Source organism: Chrysemys picta, chromosome 1, assembly GCF_011386835.1.
Source record: "Chrysemys picta bellii isolate R12L10 chromosome 1, ASM1138683v2, whole genome shotgun sequence".
In the NCBI taxonomy this organism is placed as follows: domain Eukaryota; kingdom Metazoa; phylum Chordata; order Testudines; family Emydidae; genus Chrysemys; species Chrysemys picta.
Genome location: NC_088791.1, coordinates 12,543,525 through 12,559,708, shown reverse-complemented (window position 1 = coordinate 12,559,708; position 16,184 = coordinate 12,543,525). Strand labels below are relative to the sequence as shown.

The 16,184-nt window shown below is 43.4% G+C and overlaps 1 protein-coding gene across 3 annotated transcripts in view; it reads left to right on the top strand.

The window, feature by feature from the left end:
- Nucleotides 1–14,091, top strand: part of SFMBT2 (Scm like with four mbt domains 2) — a 202,655-nt gene extending 188,564 nt beyond the window's left edge. For all 3 annotated transcript variants that reach the window (XM_024106345.3, XM_065552962.1, XM_024106344.3), the window contains exons 17-21: nt 4,229–4,404; nt 6,836–7,008; nt 10,594–10,842; nt 11,011–11,139; nt 13,257–14,091. In XM_024106345.3, coding sequence (XP_023962113.2) covers nt 4,229–4,404; nt 6,836–7,008; nt 10,594–10,842; nt 11,011–11,139; nt 13,257–13,397 — 868 coding nt within the window. In that variant the 3' untranslated portion in view covers nt 13,398–14,091. The remainder of the gene's footprint in view (nt 1–4,228; nt 4,405–6,835; nt 7,009–10,593; nt 10,843–11,010; nt 11,140–13,256) is intronic.
- Nucleotides 14,092–16,184: the final 2,093 nt, after the last annotated feature.

Here is a 16,184-nt window from a genome sequence, read left to right as displayed (position 1 = left end):
GAATCATGTTTAAAATTATATTCCATACCTGTAGCCACTAATAACTTGATTCACCGAGACAGATTTAATTATAAAACTCACATTTGTGTTTCCCCATCCATGCTGGTTCTTCATTCTTTGTATCTCACCTGAACAATGTGGTCTGCTTTTTTTCCCCTTCTTGTTAGTTCCACCTTTTGCTTTTGCAGGCCCTGTAGTACAATGCTGTCCTCTTCGGGATCACAGCACCACAGGGCATAGTACACATTTAAGGTTGAGATTCTGCCATTCTTACTCACGTTAAATGGTGCATGTAGGACTTTGAGCTCAAACTGTTTAGTTTGTGAAAAAGAAGATGTGGAGCAGTGGTGTAGCAATAGAAAAAGAAGTGGGTGAAGTAACCTAAACTCCCTATTCGCCCAGTGAGAAGTGGATTAACTCAGTTTATCTGATGTTTACCCTTGACTATGCTACTGATCAAGAGGTAACTTCGTTTGAGCACTAGAAGTACCTTCACAAGGAGAAAATACCAGATGCTAAAGGGCTATTTAACCCAGTGGGAAAAGGTACAACAAGAACCAATGGCTGGAAGTTAAATCCAAATATATTCCAATTAAAAATAAGATACAACCTTTTAACAGGGTTATTAACCATTGGAACAAAGTGCCAAGAGAAGTGGTGGATTCTCCATCACTTGATGTCTTCAAATCACGCTTTTCCGGAAAAGATGCTTTAGCTAAGCACAAGTTATTGCAGCTCAGTGCAGATGTAACTGGATGAAATTCTCTGGCCCGAGTTACACAGAAGATCAGACTAGATGATCTGATCGTCCCTTCTGGCCTTAAAGTCTATGCATCTATGAATTAAAGGTGGAAGGATTTGTCCCCTAGACAGGACTGGTTTCTGTTGGTGTTATTTCCTATATAATCATTTCTGTTCATATTAGGTTTTGTAGAACCCATTTTAACTATGACTTTCTCTGCTCTCCCGGCAGTCATGCCATCTGTGCAGTGGGACAGTAATGTTCTCTTATCTCTTGGGAGGGGAAAGGGAGCGTTTTTTCCATTTTGTACAGCACGCCTATTGGAGTCTCTCTCGACTCATAAACAATCAGATCATTTGAAAACACATGGGAATACTCATGAGATAGGACCAGATTTTTAAAGGTATTTAGGCACTAACTCCCATTGAATTCAGAGGGAATTAGGTACCTAAAGTACAGTGACTGTAAAGCATTGTGTGATTGCTAATTATACCCTAGCACCGTTTGCAGTTAGCGTGGTAATGAGCAGTATCATTTGCACCTTGCTGACCCTTGATCACTTGTGGTTTTGTAAAAACAAAGTTCAGATCATATTTAGTTTTCCGCCTAAGTTGCCATTGAATAAAGGCCTCTGAGCATCACAGACACTGATAACTTGCAATGGTTCTGAGGCTCAGGGAGGGATAGCTCTTCCTATTGGGGGGAGGGATAGCTCAGTGGTTTGAGCATTGGCCTGCTAAACCCAGGGTTGTGAGTTCAATCCTTGAAGGGGGCTACTTAGGGATCTGCGGCAAAATCAGTACTTGGTCCTGCTAGTGAAGGCAGGGGGCTAGACTCAATGACCTTTCAGCGTCCCTTCCAGTTCTAGGAGATGGGTATATATCTCCATACTCATTGTAAAGCACCTCCACATTTGCAGAACAGGATTGTGATGGTTGGACTAAAGAAGGAAGTTAAGCTTTAACAGTTACCCTCTGAGTTATGGCATAACTTTCAGTCTTAGAGTGACAGGTCATTTAAGGATGCCTCTCCTCACATCTGTCTGGTCATCTCTCCTTTGTTCCACATCCCACTCTCCTTTCTTTGCCCTGGTCCAAGTCTGTCTGGTAGCATCTGCCTCCTGTTCAAGAGCTCCTGGCCTCAGTGCTGCTGTCACACATGCTGCCTGCATCCCTTCTCCCATGCATCTTGGCTACAGTATCTTTGCTCTTCTTCAGTTCCAGTCCAGCGAGCTCTTTCTACTTTTCTCTCCTCTGCGCATATTTATAGTACCAAACCACTGCTCTACCATGCATTTGCTCAAGTGCAGGGGTCAGCAACCTTTCAGAAGTCTTCATTTATTTAAGGTTTCGCGTGCCAGTCATACATTTTAACGTTTTTAGAAGGTCTTTTTCTATGAGTCTATAATATAGAACTAAACTATTGTTGTATGTGAAGTAAATACTGGTTTTAAAATGTTTAAGAAGCTTCATTTAAAATTAAAATTAATGCAGAGACCCCCCGGACTGGTGGCTAGGACCCAGGCAGTGTGAGTGCCACTGAAAATCAGCTCGTGTGCTGCCTTGGGCACGCGTGCCATAGGTTGCCTACCCCTGCTCACGTGTCTCTCCTGCTGGCATTATGCACAATGTGTAAGATGTGCTTTAAAAACCGGTATCTCGCTGTTTACACTAGCTTTTATGCTGCTATTTAATAAATTATGTGGATACGTGGTTTTTCAAAGTTCACCGCTCCGGTATATCACACAAGGTATGAAACTCTACCTTCCTTCAGCCATTTTTCTCTCAAAAATGCTCTGTATAAAACACCATAACAAAAGATTTAATAGCACATGATTTTGGGCTAACCACTGCCTTATAAATCTGAGCTCCGAATATTCCCCTAGGAATTCCAGGCACTTAGGCCTCAACCAAAGCCCAACGAAATGAATGGAAAGGCTCCCGTGGTCTTCAATGGGCTTTGGGTCAGATCCTAGAGAAGAAGAGCAGAATACTGGAGTCAAAGTCCACTGCACAGATCTGAGAGCTGAATTTTTCTTCTAACATTTACTTTTCTCCACTCACAGCAAAGTGCCTAGGCCCAGATTCTCAAAGGGATTTAGGTCCCCATCTCCAGTGGTTCCAATGGGAGTTAGGTGCCTAAATATCGTCAAGGATCTAGATCTTTGGGGGCCTGACCCTAAGGCTCGTGAAGTCATTGGAAAGATTCCCATTTACTTTAGTGGGTTTTGGGACAGGCCCCTCAGGTGCTGAACCAGCCGTTTAAATTACGGCACAATGAAGAACACCAGAAAATAAACAAAGTCAAACCCATCATAGTAAAAAGAGAAATGATGTGGTGTCACTAAACAGGGGACCTACCACCCAGGCAAATGGTGACTCAGAGGGAAAACCCCTTGGAAGATAGAGCTTCCAGGTTAAAGCAGAAATGGATGGTCTCAGACAGAGGTCCAGCAGGAGCAATCTCTGCATGCTGTGGCTACTACTCTAGAATCTTGTTCAGTGCTGGCCCCCCTAAAAGACAGGTGACCCCAGAGAGCACCTACCCACTTGGAGGAGGCTTGTGAAGCAGGTCTCAGCTAGGCCCATGAATTGACATTTCTTCAGCAAGCCACCCTGTGCTTGCAACTGTACAATCGTAAGTCCGTAGTGCTCACGGCTTTTTATGGCCGGTCAGCATGCCAGGCAGAGATCGTAATCCTGAGCCCAAGGGTCTGCAGACTGGGCAGGTGCAGAACCATAGAATAAAATGCAATGCAATACAGCATCCCATTGACAGCTCCCACAGTTGTGACCTTGCTGTCATCTTGGACTCTCTTCTCTCTTGCCTTCTCCCCAACTAGCCAGTCTTCCAATGCCCTTTCCTCCCTAAACCCACAGCTCAAAACCTTTTCCACCCTGTGGTCTCTCTGACCTTGAGTACTGCAACCTCCTCCGCCAGCTTTACTGCATGCTGCCTATTCTCATTTTAGTGTATCTGAAATACAGTTGTTACAACCGGTATTTCTTAATTCTGCCCTTCAATACATTCATAGAATATCAGGGTTGGAAAGGACCTCAGGAGGTCATCTAGTCCAACCCCCTGCTCAAAGTAGGACCAACTAAATCCCCAAATCCTCAAGGATTGAACTCACAACCCTGGGTTTAGCAGGCCAATGCGCAAACCGCTGAGCTATCCCTCCCAAAAATTAATGGAGATATCCTATCTCCTAGAACTGGAAGGGACCTTGAAAGGTCATTGAATCCAGCCCCCTGCCTTCACTAGTAGGACCAAGTACTGATTTTGCCCCAGATCCCTAAGTGGCCCCCTCAAGGATTGAACTCACAACCCTGGATTTAGGAGGCCAATGCTCAAACCACTGATCTATCCCTCCCCCCTTGAAGTTAGTGAGAGGAGCATCTATGTAATAGAGGGCAGGACTGGGTTTATAGCATCCCCTGTTCTCACTTCATTAGTTATGTGTGATCTTGCAATATTCTTTCCTAGATACAGAGGGAAAACGTACAGGGCAACAGTCAAGATTGTGCGAACGTCTGATCAAGTGGCAGATTTCTGCAGAAGAGTCTGTGCAAAATTGGAGTGCTGTCCAAATTTGTTTAGCCCTGTGCTGGTCGCCGAAGTCTGCCCTGAGAACTGCTCCGTTCATACCAAAACGAAATACAGTGAGTATCAGCTAAAGGATTGCTCTGTCGCTAGAAAGGAATCAGAGCGGCGGGAGGATGTTCATGATATAGTTATAAAAATAAACTTAATTTGATACCTTTCTTTCTGACCTGTAGCATAAGATATTGCAGATAGTAACGCTAATGCAGCAAAATGCAGCGTGTCCTTTGGGCTGAGCTCTCTGATTGGTGCTCAGCACCCTACGCCTCCTCTCTCTAGCACAGGGAACTGAGCACTCACCAGGTCACTCTGCACCAAGCCAGACAGACCCACAGTGGAATATGTGCAGGGGAGGTCACATACCCAGTCCTCCATGGTCTCCAGTTTAGAGCCTCCCTCCAACTTCATGCCCCAAGGATCTTTGCTTGGCCTGCCATTGGGTTCGCTTTTTTCCCATGGACTCTTTACGTTTTCTCTGTCTATAAAAGGATGCCAGTTGGAGTATCCAATACAGGGATTGGCAACCTTTGGCCTGCAGCCCACCAGGGTAAGCCCCGTGGCGGGCCGGGCCTGTTTGTTTACCTGCTGCGTCCGCAGGTTCGTCTGATCGCAGCTCTCACTGGCCGCGGTCCGAGGGATGTGCTAGCCACCGCTTCCCACAGCCCCCATTGGCCAGTGGGAGCCACAACCGGCCGAACCTGCAGACGCAGCAGGTAAATGAACCGGCCTGGCCCGGGGGCTTATCCTGGCGGGCCGTGTGCCAAAAGTTGCCGATCCCTGATCTAATATTTTCCAACTCAGGCCACCTGTTACATTAAGGCTACGTGTAAACAACACACCACTTTCGGCAGAGTGGAGTATATGTACAGCTACAGGCTGCAGTGAAAAGCCGTGGGCCTCCCCCCGCCTGCATGACCCTGTCCCCACCAGCATGACATCACGTGAGGTCACACCACCCGGGGGGGGAGGCATTTTGAAGAGTGTGCCACCCCACCCCCGCTGGCGTGATCTCGCACACATGGTGCAGGTCCAGGTACATAGCCACACCCCTTAGGTGTGTCTTTACAGCCTCATCATCTGCACTGCTATTTATACGTGTGCTGTGTGTACATGTACACGCCACGCTGTCAGAAAAATCCTGTGGTACGCATCCTTAGAAGATGATCTGGGTTGGTTACTGCACTATTTGCCATTCTTTGTTCTTTTAACCTCTGCAGTATCAGGTGTTTACTTTCACTAATATGCACCAACATCTAGTTGGTGGTGATCTTGCATAGGCTGTATTTTGCTTAACTTTTAAAGGAGTAACTTCTTTGGACCACATTACTCATTGCTAATAAGTCAAATTCTGATCTGTTGCACCACTAGAAATCTGGAGTGTGTCTGCCAAAATCTATGGCACTGCCCTGGGTTTACATCTGGGTAGCTGACGCTCCAACTGAGCACTCAAGTGCATCCTTATTCAGGAAGGCTCTCGCTTAAAGTTAAGCACATGCTGACGCCTCCCTGAAGTCAAGTTTGCTGAACAGCAATTGACTGCTGAATCAGGTCCTGAAGGTAGAATTGGGTTACATCCTCCTCTCACACGAATTTTACACTAGTATAATGTTATTGATTTCAAATGAGTCACTCCTGACTGACAGCACAGTGAGGGGAGAATCAGGCCCTGTGTCTCTATATACAGTTAATATGCAGTTTGGGACTAGTCGTTATATAGAGAAATATTTATTCTTTTAGGACCCGAGCCAAAGCCCACTGCAGTCAACAGAAGTCAGATCTTTGCTGCATTGACTCAACGGATACTTTGGCCATGATATTCAGAAGAGCTGAGTAGGGTGACCAGATGTCCCGATTTTATAGGGACAGTCTCGATTTTTGGGTCTTTTTCTTATATAGGCTCCTATTACCCCCCACCCCTGTCCTGATTTTTCACACTTGCTGTCTGGTCACCCTAGCTGAATGCCGAAAGCTCCCATTGAAGCAGATGGCAGCTGCAGACTCTCCGCACTTCTGAAAGTTGGGCCTGTAATTTTCATGCTATGAACTTCAGATCTGACCCAACTGGAGCCTCCACCACCCAGATATAAATCCAGGGCAACGCCATAGATTTTAGCAGATACTCTCCGGATTTATTGTGGTGCAACAGATCAGAATTCTTACTCAGTTCTTACTCAGGCAAAATTCTCAGCCTGTACAGCAAAAGTTTTGCCTAAGTATTAAGTAAGGACTTCAGGATTTAAGCTATAGTGAATAAATATGTATGAATAGATATCTAAATTATAATAGTTTTGCCCATTTTGTGACAATAGGCCAAGATAGCATCAGGTATTTCATTCTTCCTTGGGATATTATCTGACAATCAAGATTTCTTTATAGTTCCCTATGAAAGCTGCTGTGAAGTAGTGGTGTTTTACATTGGATCGATAGCATAAAACAAGCAAAAGCTTAATTTTCTTTGTGGTTATGTTTTTACTGTATGTTTTGCTCCAGCCTATTATTATGGGAAGAGGAAAAAAATCATTAAGCCTCCAATTGGGGAAAATAACAACATGAAGAGTGGACACATCAAACCAGCAAGACGCAGAAAGAGGCGGAAATCCATTTTTGTGCAGAAGAAAAGGAGGTCGTCAGCTGTCGATTTTAACGCTGTGGGATCTGCAGAGGTACACCTTGGACTGTGCTCATTCGCCATGCTATAGAACGGTGCTCAGCACATGACATTGCTTTTTGGAAATATAAATTTTCAACAAGCACCCTAGGGCTGCCCTTCACCTTTGGGAGGAGCTCCCCATAAATATCCTGAAAGCCATTGTCCTCCTTCACATCTCTCCTTGAAGCTCTGCTTTGCTGTGATGCCTACAAAAGTTTGACACTAGTTAAGCAGCTGGCATGTTCATTGTTTCCTTGTGCTCCGTGATCTGTCTGTCCATATCCATGCGTTGTCTCTTGTCTTCTACTTAGATTGTAAGCTTTTTGGAGCAAGGGCTGTCTTTTTGTTTGTGTTTGTACAGCTCCTAGCACAGTGGGGTCCTGGGCCATGACTAGCGCTCCGAGACAGTACTGCAATACAAGTGCTAGATGCGGAAAGGACATTTATAAGTCACACTTGAGTCAGCATGGGTTCCAGTACTCTATTCATTACTTATTGCTTAATATGTTAAGTTCACAGCACTTAAAATTGTTCTAGGTGCTTTACAGAACAAGTGAAAGACGAGACTGTCCCAACGACTCTACATTCTGTGGCCTCAATCCTACAGAGATGTAGGCCTTGTTTACACACTTGCGTGAACTGGTGCTGTTAAACTGGTCCCATGTGGATACTCTTATTTCTGTTTAAAAGTGACTTATTTTGGTTTAGCTTAAACGTGTGTAGTCAACTTAACCTAAACCCAGATAAAGTACTCTTGAACAGAAATAAGTGTCCACCCAACCTTTGCAACCAGTTTAACTAAGTTTGTTTGAAATAACACCTGCAGTTAAACCAATGCAACAACACGTGTGGACAAGCCCTTATCCACATCCTTAACTTTTCACACATGAGTAGACCATGTGAATCCAATGGCATTATTCATGGGTAAAGTTAAGCATCTATTAAGGCCTGGTCTAAACTTAAAAGCTTTCCTGACATAGCTATGGTGGTTAGGAGTGTGAAAAAAAATTCCCGCTTCTAACCGGCAGAGCTTTGCTGGCAAAACCCCTAGTGTAGACATAGTTATACTGGCAAAAAAGGCCTTTTGCTCATTTCATTCAGGTAACTGTTATAGGCTATAGTAGAACTTGTGAGTTACGAACACCTCAGGAAGGGAGGTTTTTCGTAGCTCTGAAATGTTCGTAACTCTGAACAAATCGTTCTGGTTGTTCTTTCAAAAGTTTACAACTAAACATTGACGTCAAACCGCTTTGAGACTTTACTATGCAGAAGAAAAATGCTGCTTTTAACCATCGTAATTTAAACGAAATAAGCACAGAAACAGTTTCCTTACCTTGTCAAATCTTTGTTTCTACTTTCCCTTTATTATTTTTAGTAGTACTGTACTGTATTTGCCTTTTATTTTTTTCTCTCTGCTGCCTGATTGCACACTTCCAGTTCCAAATGAGGTGTGAGGTTGACCGGTCAGTTTGTAACTCTGGGGTTCGTAACTCTGAGGTTCTACTGGATATCTACAAAAGCATTCTTTTGCCGTCTAAGCTGTTTCTCCACTAGGAGGGTTTGCCAGCATAGCTATACCAGTATAGTTATAGCTGAAAACCCTTTGAGTGTAGACAAGGAGCAAGTGTTGGTGGGACTTGGGCCCAAATCATACACGCATCAAAATCAGGTGTGGATCCAAGACACACTGAAGTCAATGGGAGCCTTTACACTATCTCCAATGACCTTTGGATCATACCCTAAGCAAGTGAGATAAATGGAAGATTCTCTGCACCTTGAAGTCTTTAAACCATGATTTGAGGACTTCAATGGCTCAGACACAGGTTTGATACAGGAGTGGGTGGGTGAGATTCTGTGGCCTGCGTTGTGCAGGAGGTCGGACTAGATGATCATAATGGTCCCTTCTGACTTTAAAGTCTATGATTCTATGAAGTGGAAGAAAGTGGCGAGGCTGGGTGATGTTTAGGGTTTGTCTACACAGCAAAAGCTGCACACAGGCTAACCTGCCCAAGCTAGCTTAACTCCAGCTAGCATGGGTAACTATAGTAATGAAGACAGCAAAGCGTAGGCTTCAGTGTGCGCTAGTGAGGCAAGTATGTACTCAGGGTTCATGCCAGGGTTGTACAACGTGCCCTGAGACCCATGCGGCTCCGTCTTCGCCGATATTGTTCCCACAATGGCTGGATTCAATCCCGCTCAGGTAGGCTAGCCCATGCACAGTTTTTGCTGTGTACATTTACCCTTGGAGGGGTAAGATTTGTGTGCCCCTGGATGGTGCAGTTAATAGTCATTATTAACTCAGTTCACGTGTGCAATATGATTTCTGGTAACAGACAAAACCATAAAATGTAAGACAAGACAAACTGGGCAGCCTTAATACCCACTCAAGCCCTTCCAAGTTAATGGGCTTGAATGTTTGCAAATGATGGCAGGATTAAAGTATAATCATCCTTGGTCAAATTCTGATTTCTCGTTAAGAAAACCCAAATGTGGGCAAAACGATGCACTGACACTTACTGAAGCTCAAATTCTGAGCAGCATTTCATCTGTTGTGTGCATTTACATATATGTGTTCAGTGTCCAGCATTTTTTGTTTATGAGGGACATTGTAGAGTTACAAATTTGGAAATACTGTGCTTATCAGAGCTGGATTTTCTGTTTTGCAGGAAATTCTCCACATTTTAATTTTTTTCCATTCCAAAATGGAATGATAATCGGAACATGTCAATTTCCCACTAAAGGAAATTCTGAAAAAAACTCTGTGTCGGATCGATCAAAATGTTTCCTTTGGATAAAATAAAAACATTTCCAATTTTTCACTTTGTAAAAAACTTTTTAACCTTTTTTTTTTTACATCAAAACAATGAATATCATTTGGAAACGCCATTTTGAAATGAAAAATCTAAATATTCCATTCTGAAAATATGAAAGTGGGACATTTCAACATCATCAAAATGCTTTGTTTCAGTTTTTATTGCCTAAACAAAATTTCATCAAAATTGACACATTTTTCTAAATGTTTCCGTTTCAGTGAAAATGGTATTTTCCAGTAAAAAACTTGAAACGAAACATTTTTTGACAAGCTTTAGTGCTTCTTTTTTTAACAGTCAGGGTAATAAATCATTGGAGTAGATTATCAAAGGATGTGGTACATTTTTCCATCACTTTGAGGACTTCAAAAGAAGAATGCTTTAACATCTAATTTGCTTTTTACCGTCTCTCAGCTTGGACAATGAAAACAAAACTAGTCAGTTTCATTTTTTTTTTCTAGTCAGTTTCACTTCCCAGTTCTCATGCCTTAGCACAAGATTGCAATGTTAGAGTTGCAAGCACAGCAGAGGGACATTCACACTGAAACGAAAACCTGTTTTCATTGACATTTAAAAAAAAATAGGACTACAAAATCATTTTAATACTAGGTTTTGTAACCGAACCTAAACTTGGGGGCCTAAATGGTATGACACTGTGGCATATATAGGGGTGTAATTCAGCTGAAGTCAGTGGTGTGACTCTGGTTTGACACTAGTGTAAATGAGAGTAGGATGTGACCTCATGTTAATCCCTATGTCATAATGTTTCCATGACGATCTCGCTCTAGGAAAGCGAAGAGGAGGAGCCAGATGCTATGGAAGATGAGACAGGGAGCGAAGAAACAAGCTCAGAGCTACGTGATGACCAGACTGACACCTCCTCTGCTGAGGTACCTTCAGCCCGACCAAGAAGATCAGTGACATTACGGAGCAGCACGGAGTCAGACAGACCCGCTCCCATCGAGAGAGCTAGAAGGGGACGCAAAACACAGTCTCTCTCGTACCCTGAAGGAGAGAAGTGCACTCAAGTCAAGGAAGTGAGTATATTGGTGGACTACTTAGCTCCCAATTAATGGCAATATTTTTTCCATTGATGTAACCTTCTGTATCAAGTGTTAATCATCTGCAGAGAGTGCCACATGATCTACAGATGAGTCATTCTGGGCACTGTAACCTTTTCTTTACAAGTGTTTTGGCTCTTGCAGGAAATAAAGCAAGAAGAGGAAGAGAAACTCATCCTCGACAGCAATCCATTGGAGTGGACAGTGACTGACGTTGTGAGGTTTATTAAATTGACAGACTGCGCTCCCCTAGCCAAAATATTTCAGGAACAGGTATGCTGCCGCATCTTACCTCTCTCTGGGTGCAGACACTGTATTAATGGTGTTTATTCACAGCACAGGAAAGTGCAACTGAGCCTTTATGAAAAGGGTGAAGAACAGATCTTCCTTGTTCATTAAGGGTGAAATTCACCCTTGTCAGAGTCAGTACGAGGCCCATGCATCACTTGCACCCCTAAAATCGGGCTTAGGTGGCACTTAAATGGTACGTAGGATGTCTGATGACACAAGTGTGAATGTCACCCTAGCTACCATAATTAGATTAAGCACTGGACCAGGACGCAGAAGACCCAGATTCTGAATCAGTGGATGGCTTCGGGCTAGGTCGAAATTGTCTGACTGACATTAGGCACCAAAATCCATAGGCAGGCTCCTAAAAACGTGTCCTGATTTTAAGATGTTCTTAACGCTTCCAATTAAAGGCAATTAAATCTGCAGGAGCTGAGCACTGCTGTCATCAAGCTAATAGTGCCTTTCAATGGGCCCTAGATAGATAGAAATAGTCCCTCCTCCACTAATGAATAACATCCACTGCTATCGAATTCATGCTCAAGAGGGGAATCTCTAGTCAATGATATCTCAAGATATGCTCTAGGAATTATTTTGGAGAGGTTCTCTGCAGGTCAGATTAGATGATCACAATGGTCCCTTCTGCCCTACGAGTCTATGAAATCAGATATTAACCAGACTGGAATGTTGTCAAGACACCAAAGCTAACCCCTTTCCTCTTGCCTAAAGTGCTATGGGATCGATCTTCAACTAACTGCACGTGAGCAATGGTTTGGCTCTACTTATCTGCAAGACAGCACCTGGGGGCCCCTAGTAATGTGCCTGTTCATTGAGTTGAAATATAAAAAAAACATGAGTAGGTGTTTGTGATCAGAAGAGTGCTTACCATGTATATGTATCATCCGTGTTTAGGAGTCCAGAGGATGGTAAATAATCTAGTTGTGGACACAATTAGTTTGTGCTGTTTCTGACCTTTACTGTGTTGTCTACATTGTGAATTTCTTTGACTGCAGTTTGACTCCTTTATTTTTCCCCTGTGATCATATGTTCAGATTCTGCTTGTTGGCTTTTAAATCTGGTCGGTTTTTGTTTTTCTTAAAGACTTCAACTCTTAATTAACCAGCGGAACCAAGGAGGAAACCAGGAGATAATGGTTATAAAATCTGTTTCATCTGGGGCACTGAGTAGCTAAGGGAACCAGTGAAGAACTATAGGAATCTTTCACTTGCCGTTCAAAGCCAAACCCCATTGGTTGTGTCTGAAAATGATTGCCATCTGATGGCGGTTCAGTGGCCTGTGTGAAATGAGTTATTTTATTATTAATTATTATATATATCAGAGAGCCTGGGAGCCCTACTCATGAACCAGAAGTGGATATGCTAAGAGCCGTACAAACACAGAGCAAAAATACAGTCCCTGCCCCAAAGAGTTTACAATCTAAGTATAAGACTAAAGACAACAGGTGGATAAGACAGACCGATGAGGGAATGAGAACGTAGTGATCAGCAATCATAAACAGTGGTATCAGTGCACGAGTGGCCTAAATTGGTTTCCAGTGGCGAGATCAAAATTAACACTTTTGTTAGTAGCAGGGAAGCCAAAGATTGAACGGGGCATGCTTTGAACTGCCCTCTACTCCTTAGAGATTTTCCTTCCAGGTCAGGGGCCAACGCAGCATAGAGAGGAAGTATGGCGTTGTGGTTAAGGAATAGGACTCTGAAATTCTGCAGTCAGTTCCCTGCTCTGCCTCACATGTCCTGTCTGACCTAAGGCCTCTCTCTGGGGCCTGCTTCCCCACCTGTACAATGGGGATAGTATTTCCTCTTTCTCATCCACGTCGATTTAGAGTGTAAGCTGTATGGGGCAGGAACTGTCTCGACAGCACTGAGCTCTGTGGGGCTCTGATCTCAGTTGGAACCTCTAGATGTAAGATAAATCATACATACTAATATGCTGCTGCTGCCGTGTAGCTAGACGCCTTCCTCTCCCAGAACGTCAATCCTGCTTTGACCAGCCCTAAAGCAAAACCGACTGTTCCACGTTTTCAAGTTCTGCGTAGTGGTCTGAACACAGCAACTTCTCGTTCTCTCTTCTTTCCCTAGGACATTGACGGCCAAGCACTCCTGCTACTGACGCTCCCAACAGTGCAAGAATGCATGGAGCTGAAACTTGGCCCAGCCATCAAGTTGTGTCACCAGATCGAGCGAGTAAAAGTTGCTTTCTATGCACAATACGCCAACTGACTCTACTGCTCCTTGCATTTCCTTCTCCTCTCTCTCTTTTTTTTTATTTTTAACGTTACAATTCACTTGGGTTTTTCCTCAAAACACGTGGAATTGGAAGCTCGGAGACACCTCCTGTTAAAAAAACAAACAAAAATCCAAGTGGAATGAATCTTTCCGTATTTGTAAAGCACATTGAAGTATTGCTGCCGTCTCTTCTTGTGAAACTCTACAAGAGTGTTATATTGTGGGGGAGCAAGGCCATAATATAGCAGAAGGTTTTATCTTTTTTTTAAAAAAAAGAACAAGCTTTCCTACAAACGGCAAACACATTCCATAGGGAAAATGTTCAAGCATTTATCGCTGATTGTGGTGTCTTGAGGTCAATTGCTGGACATAAACGATCCCTTCGGTGATTCCAAAACACTTCTTTCATATTGAAATGTGAGTGATCGTTGTTCAAGTGACCCATGGCTTCCTGCAACTTTGATCTTAATGATTGATGTGTTTTTTTTTTCTTTTCAGTCTTACAAAGAAAGAGATATAACAGTGATGCAATAAGGAACACATTATCAAATGATTTTTAAATGGGAAATCCAAACCATGCTCTCTGTTGTATTAGTCACAAATACAATGATCTAAAAGGCGTGCATAGTACCCAGGAACTCTTCCCAAGCCCAATATAGCTATGTATAGTAAACGGATTGTCTCTGTGGTTGGGTCTGTACAGTACTTCCTTCATTCTTGCCATGGAGCATGCATGAAGTATTTTATTCTAAAGCCCATTAAGTTATAGTCACTTAATATTCAAGGTCTGACTTTGAACCCCCAAAAAACAAGGACATTCAGATTTAAGGATGAGGTTTTGGAGCAAATTCTGATTTCATCTTCACCTGCGTAAATCTATTGAAGTCAGCTGTGTCACCTGGATTTATGCTGGGATAAGTGAGATCAGAATTTTGGCCCAAAACCTCAGCGAGGAGGGATGTTGATTTACACCAGCTGAGGGTCTGGCCCAACCCATCCTTTTGTGCCTATGTGTATCAAGGTCCAGATTCACCAGTGTACACCAGCTGTTCTGTGCCAATCTGGCCAGTTCAACTGGATGTGGGACTCCTTTGTGTCACTGGAGTGGTGCAAAATAGCTGGAATCTACCAGAGAACCTGGCCCAGCGTGTCCTTGTGACGAGGATAAAGAGTTGTGTGAAACACCTAGGGTTTGGGTCATTGGGGTTCGTGTGACCTTTTTTCCATTTCTCATGTGCTCCTGCCCCCCGTTGGGCCTGTTGTGAATCAGGATTCACTCCATTTGTAAAACTGCCGAAAGCAGGATCAGAATCAGGACCAAGATTGAGGGTATTTTCCTTTGAGTTTAAGGTTCGAATGAATCTCCCCAAAAAGGCAAAACTCAGCCCAAACCATCACATTTATCCTGGGTTCCGGGGAAGCCACAGACTTTTACATGGTGTCCTCTGAAGCCACAAACAAGCCATTGTCCTCAAGGCTCAGGGAACTCTGCCCGAATCTTGGGTTTGTTATGAAAATTTTGCACAGCGCTGTTAGGGTGTTGTGATGTCAAATCACACTCCGGTGGAGACAGAAATGTCATCTTTGTCTTCATTCTGAATGCCAGAGCTTTTGCCCTCTTGACCCAGATCTCAAACGTTATCACGTCAACATCGACTTTTGGTTTCAATTCTTTTTGGAGTTTACTTTAAAGCTCTGGTTTACACTGTCTCACTGCAGCTGACTTGGATCTGATTATCCTGAAGACTAGGTATGCTCAGAGAAGCCCACTGACCATTAACTGCCATTGGGTTCAATCAGACAAATTCCTTCTTGAGGACTCCTTAAATTCTATGGATTTTTGGTGCAATGTAATGACTCGGAAACATCCATTACGTACTGTATCAAAATTTGCTTAGGAGAATGTTTTATGCAAGAACTATTGACTCAGTATAGATTCTATATAGATGGCCCTATAGATTCTCAAGGAGTCTTTCTAGTTTGCCTTTTGGTGCCATTATTTCTGCTCTTGATTAATTTCATTCTTCTGGAATTTGGATACAAAGAAATTGTTGCAAATGGGGCTGGATCCTGCCAGACACCTATTGATTTTGATAGACGTTTCATACATGGGGGACTGGCAGAATCCGCCTCAGCTGCTTTGTCCTGCAGATCCTCGTATTAAAGTTTAAATTATCTTTATTTAGAGGACGAGGAGAAAGTGGCTGCTCCTGTGCTGAGGTTTTTGTTTGATCACTAAATGAATTAACCCTTAATTTGTCCTACAAGTCATCAGAGATGTGGAAATTCTACTGGACATAGAGCAGCGGCCCATGTCACTCTAATCATTTTGATAATTGCTTTTGATCCCTTTATAACGTCCTCATTTTTTTTAAATATCCGCCCTCTCTTTTAAAATTTCCTATGATTAAACTCATATAAAGAGAGGGCCCAGATTATAGTCTGTGCCTAGTTTGCATAGGGGACAACCAAAAGGGGCAGCAGGGAGCCTATTCCCGCTTCCTGTCTAGCTGAGACTATTCCCCACCCTGGCATAGGTTAGAGCAACCTCAGGGCTGCTCTAACCTGTCAGCCAGCAGTCGTCCCAAGAGACTGTATCTTATCAAAGGAAGGCCAGAGTGCGCACACACACGCTTGGGCCAGGCAGGGAGGTATGTGGCACAGGAGCTGAGCAAACCTGAGCTGCCCTAGCTAAGGGCTGCCTGATACTAGTGAATTTTCAGCCCCTCATTTGGAAGTTCACCAGAGAACCTGGCCCAGAGAGTTTAATGCATCCGAGCT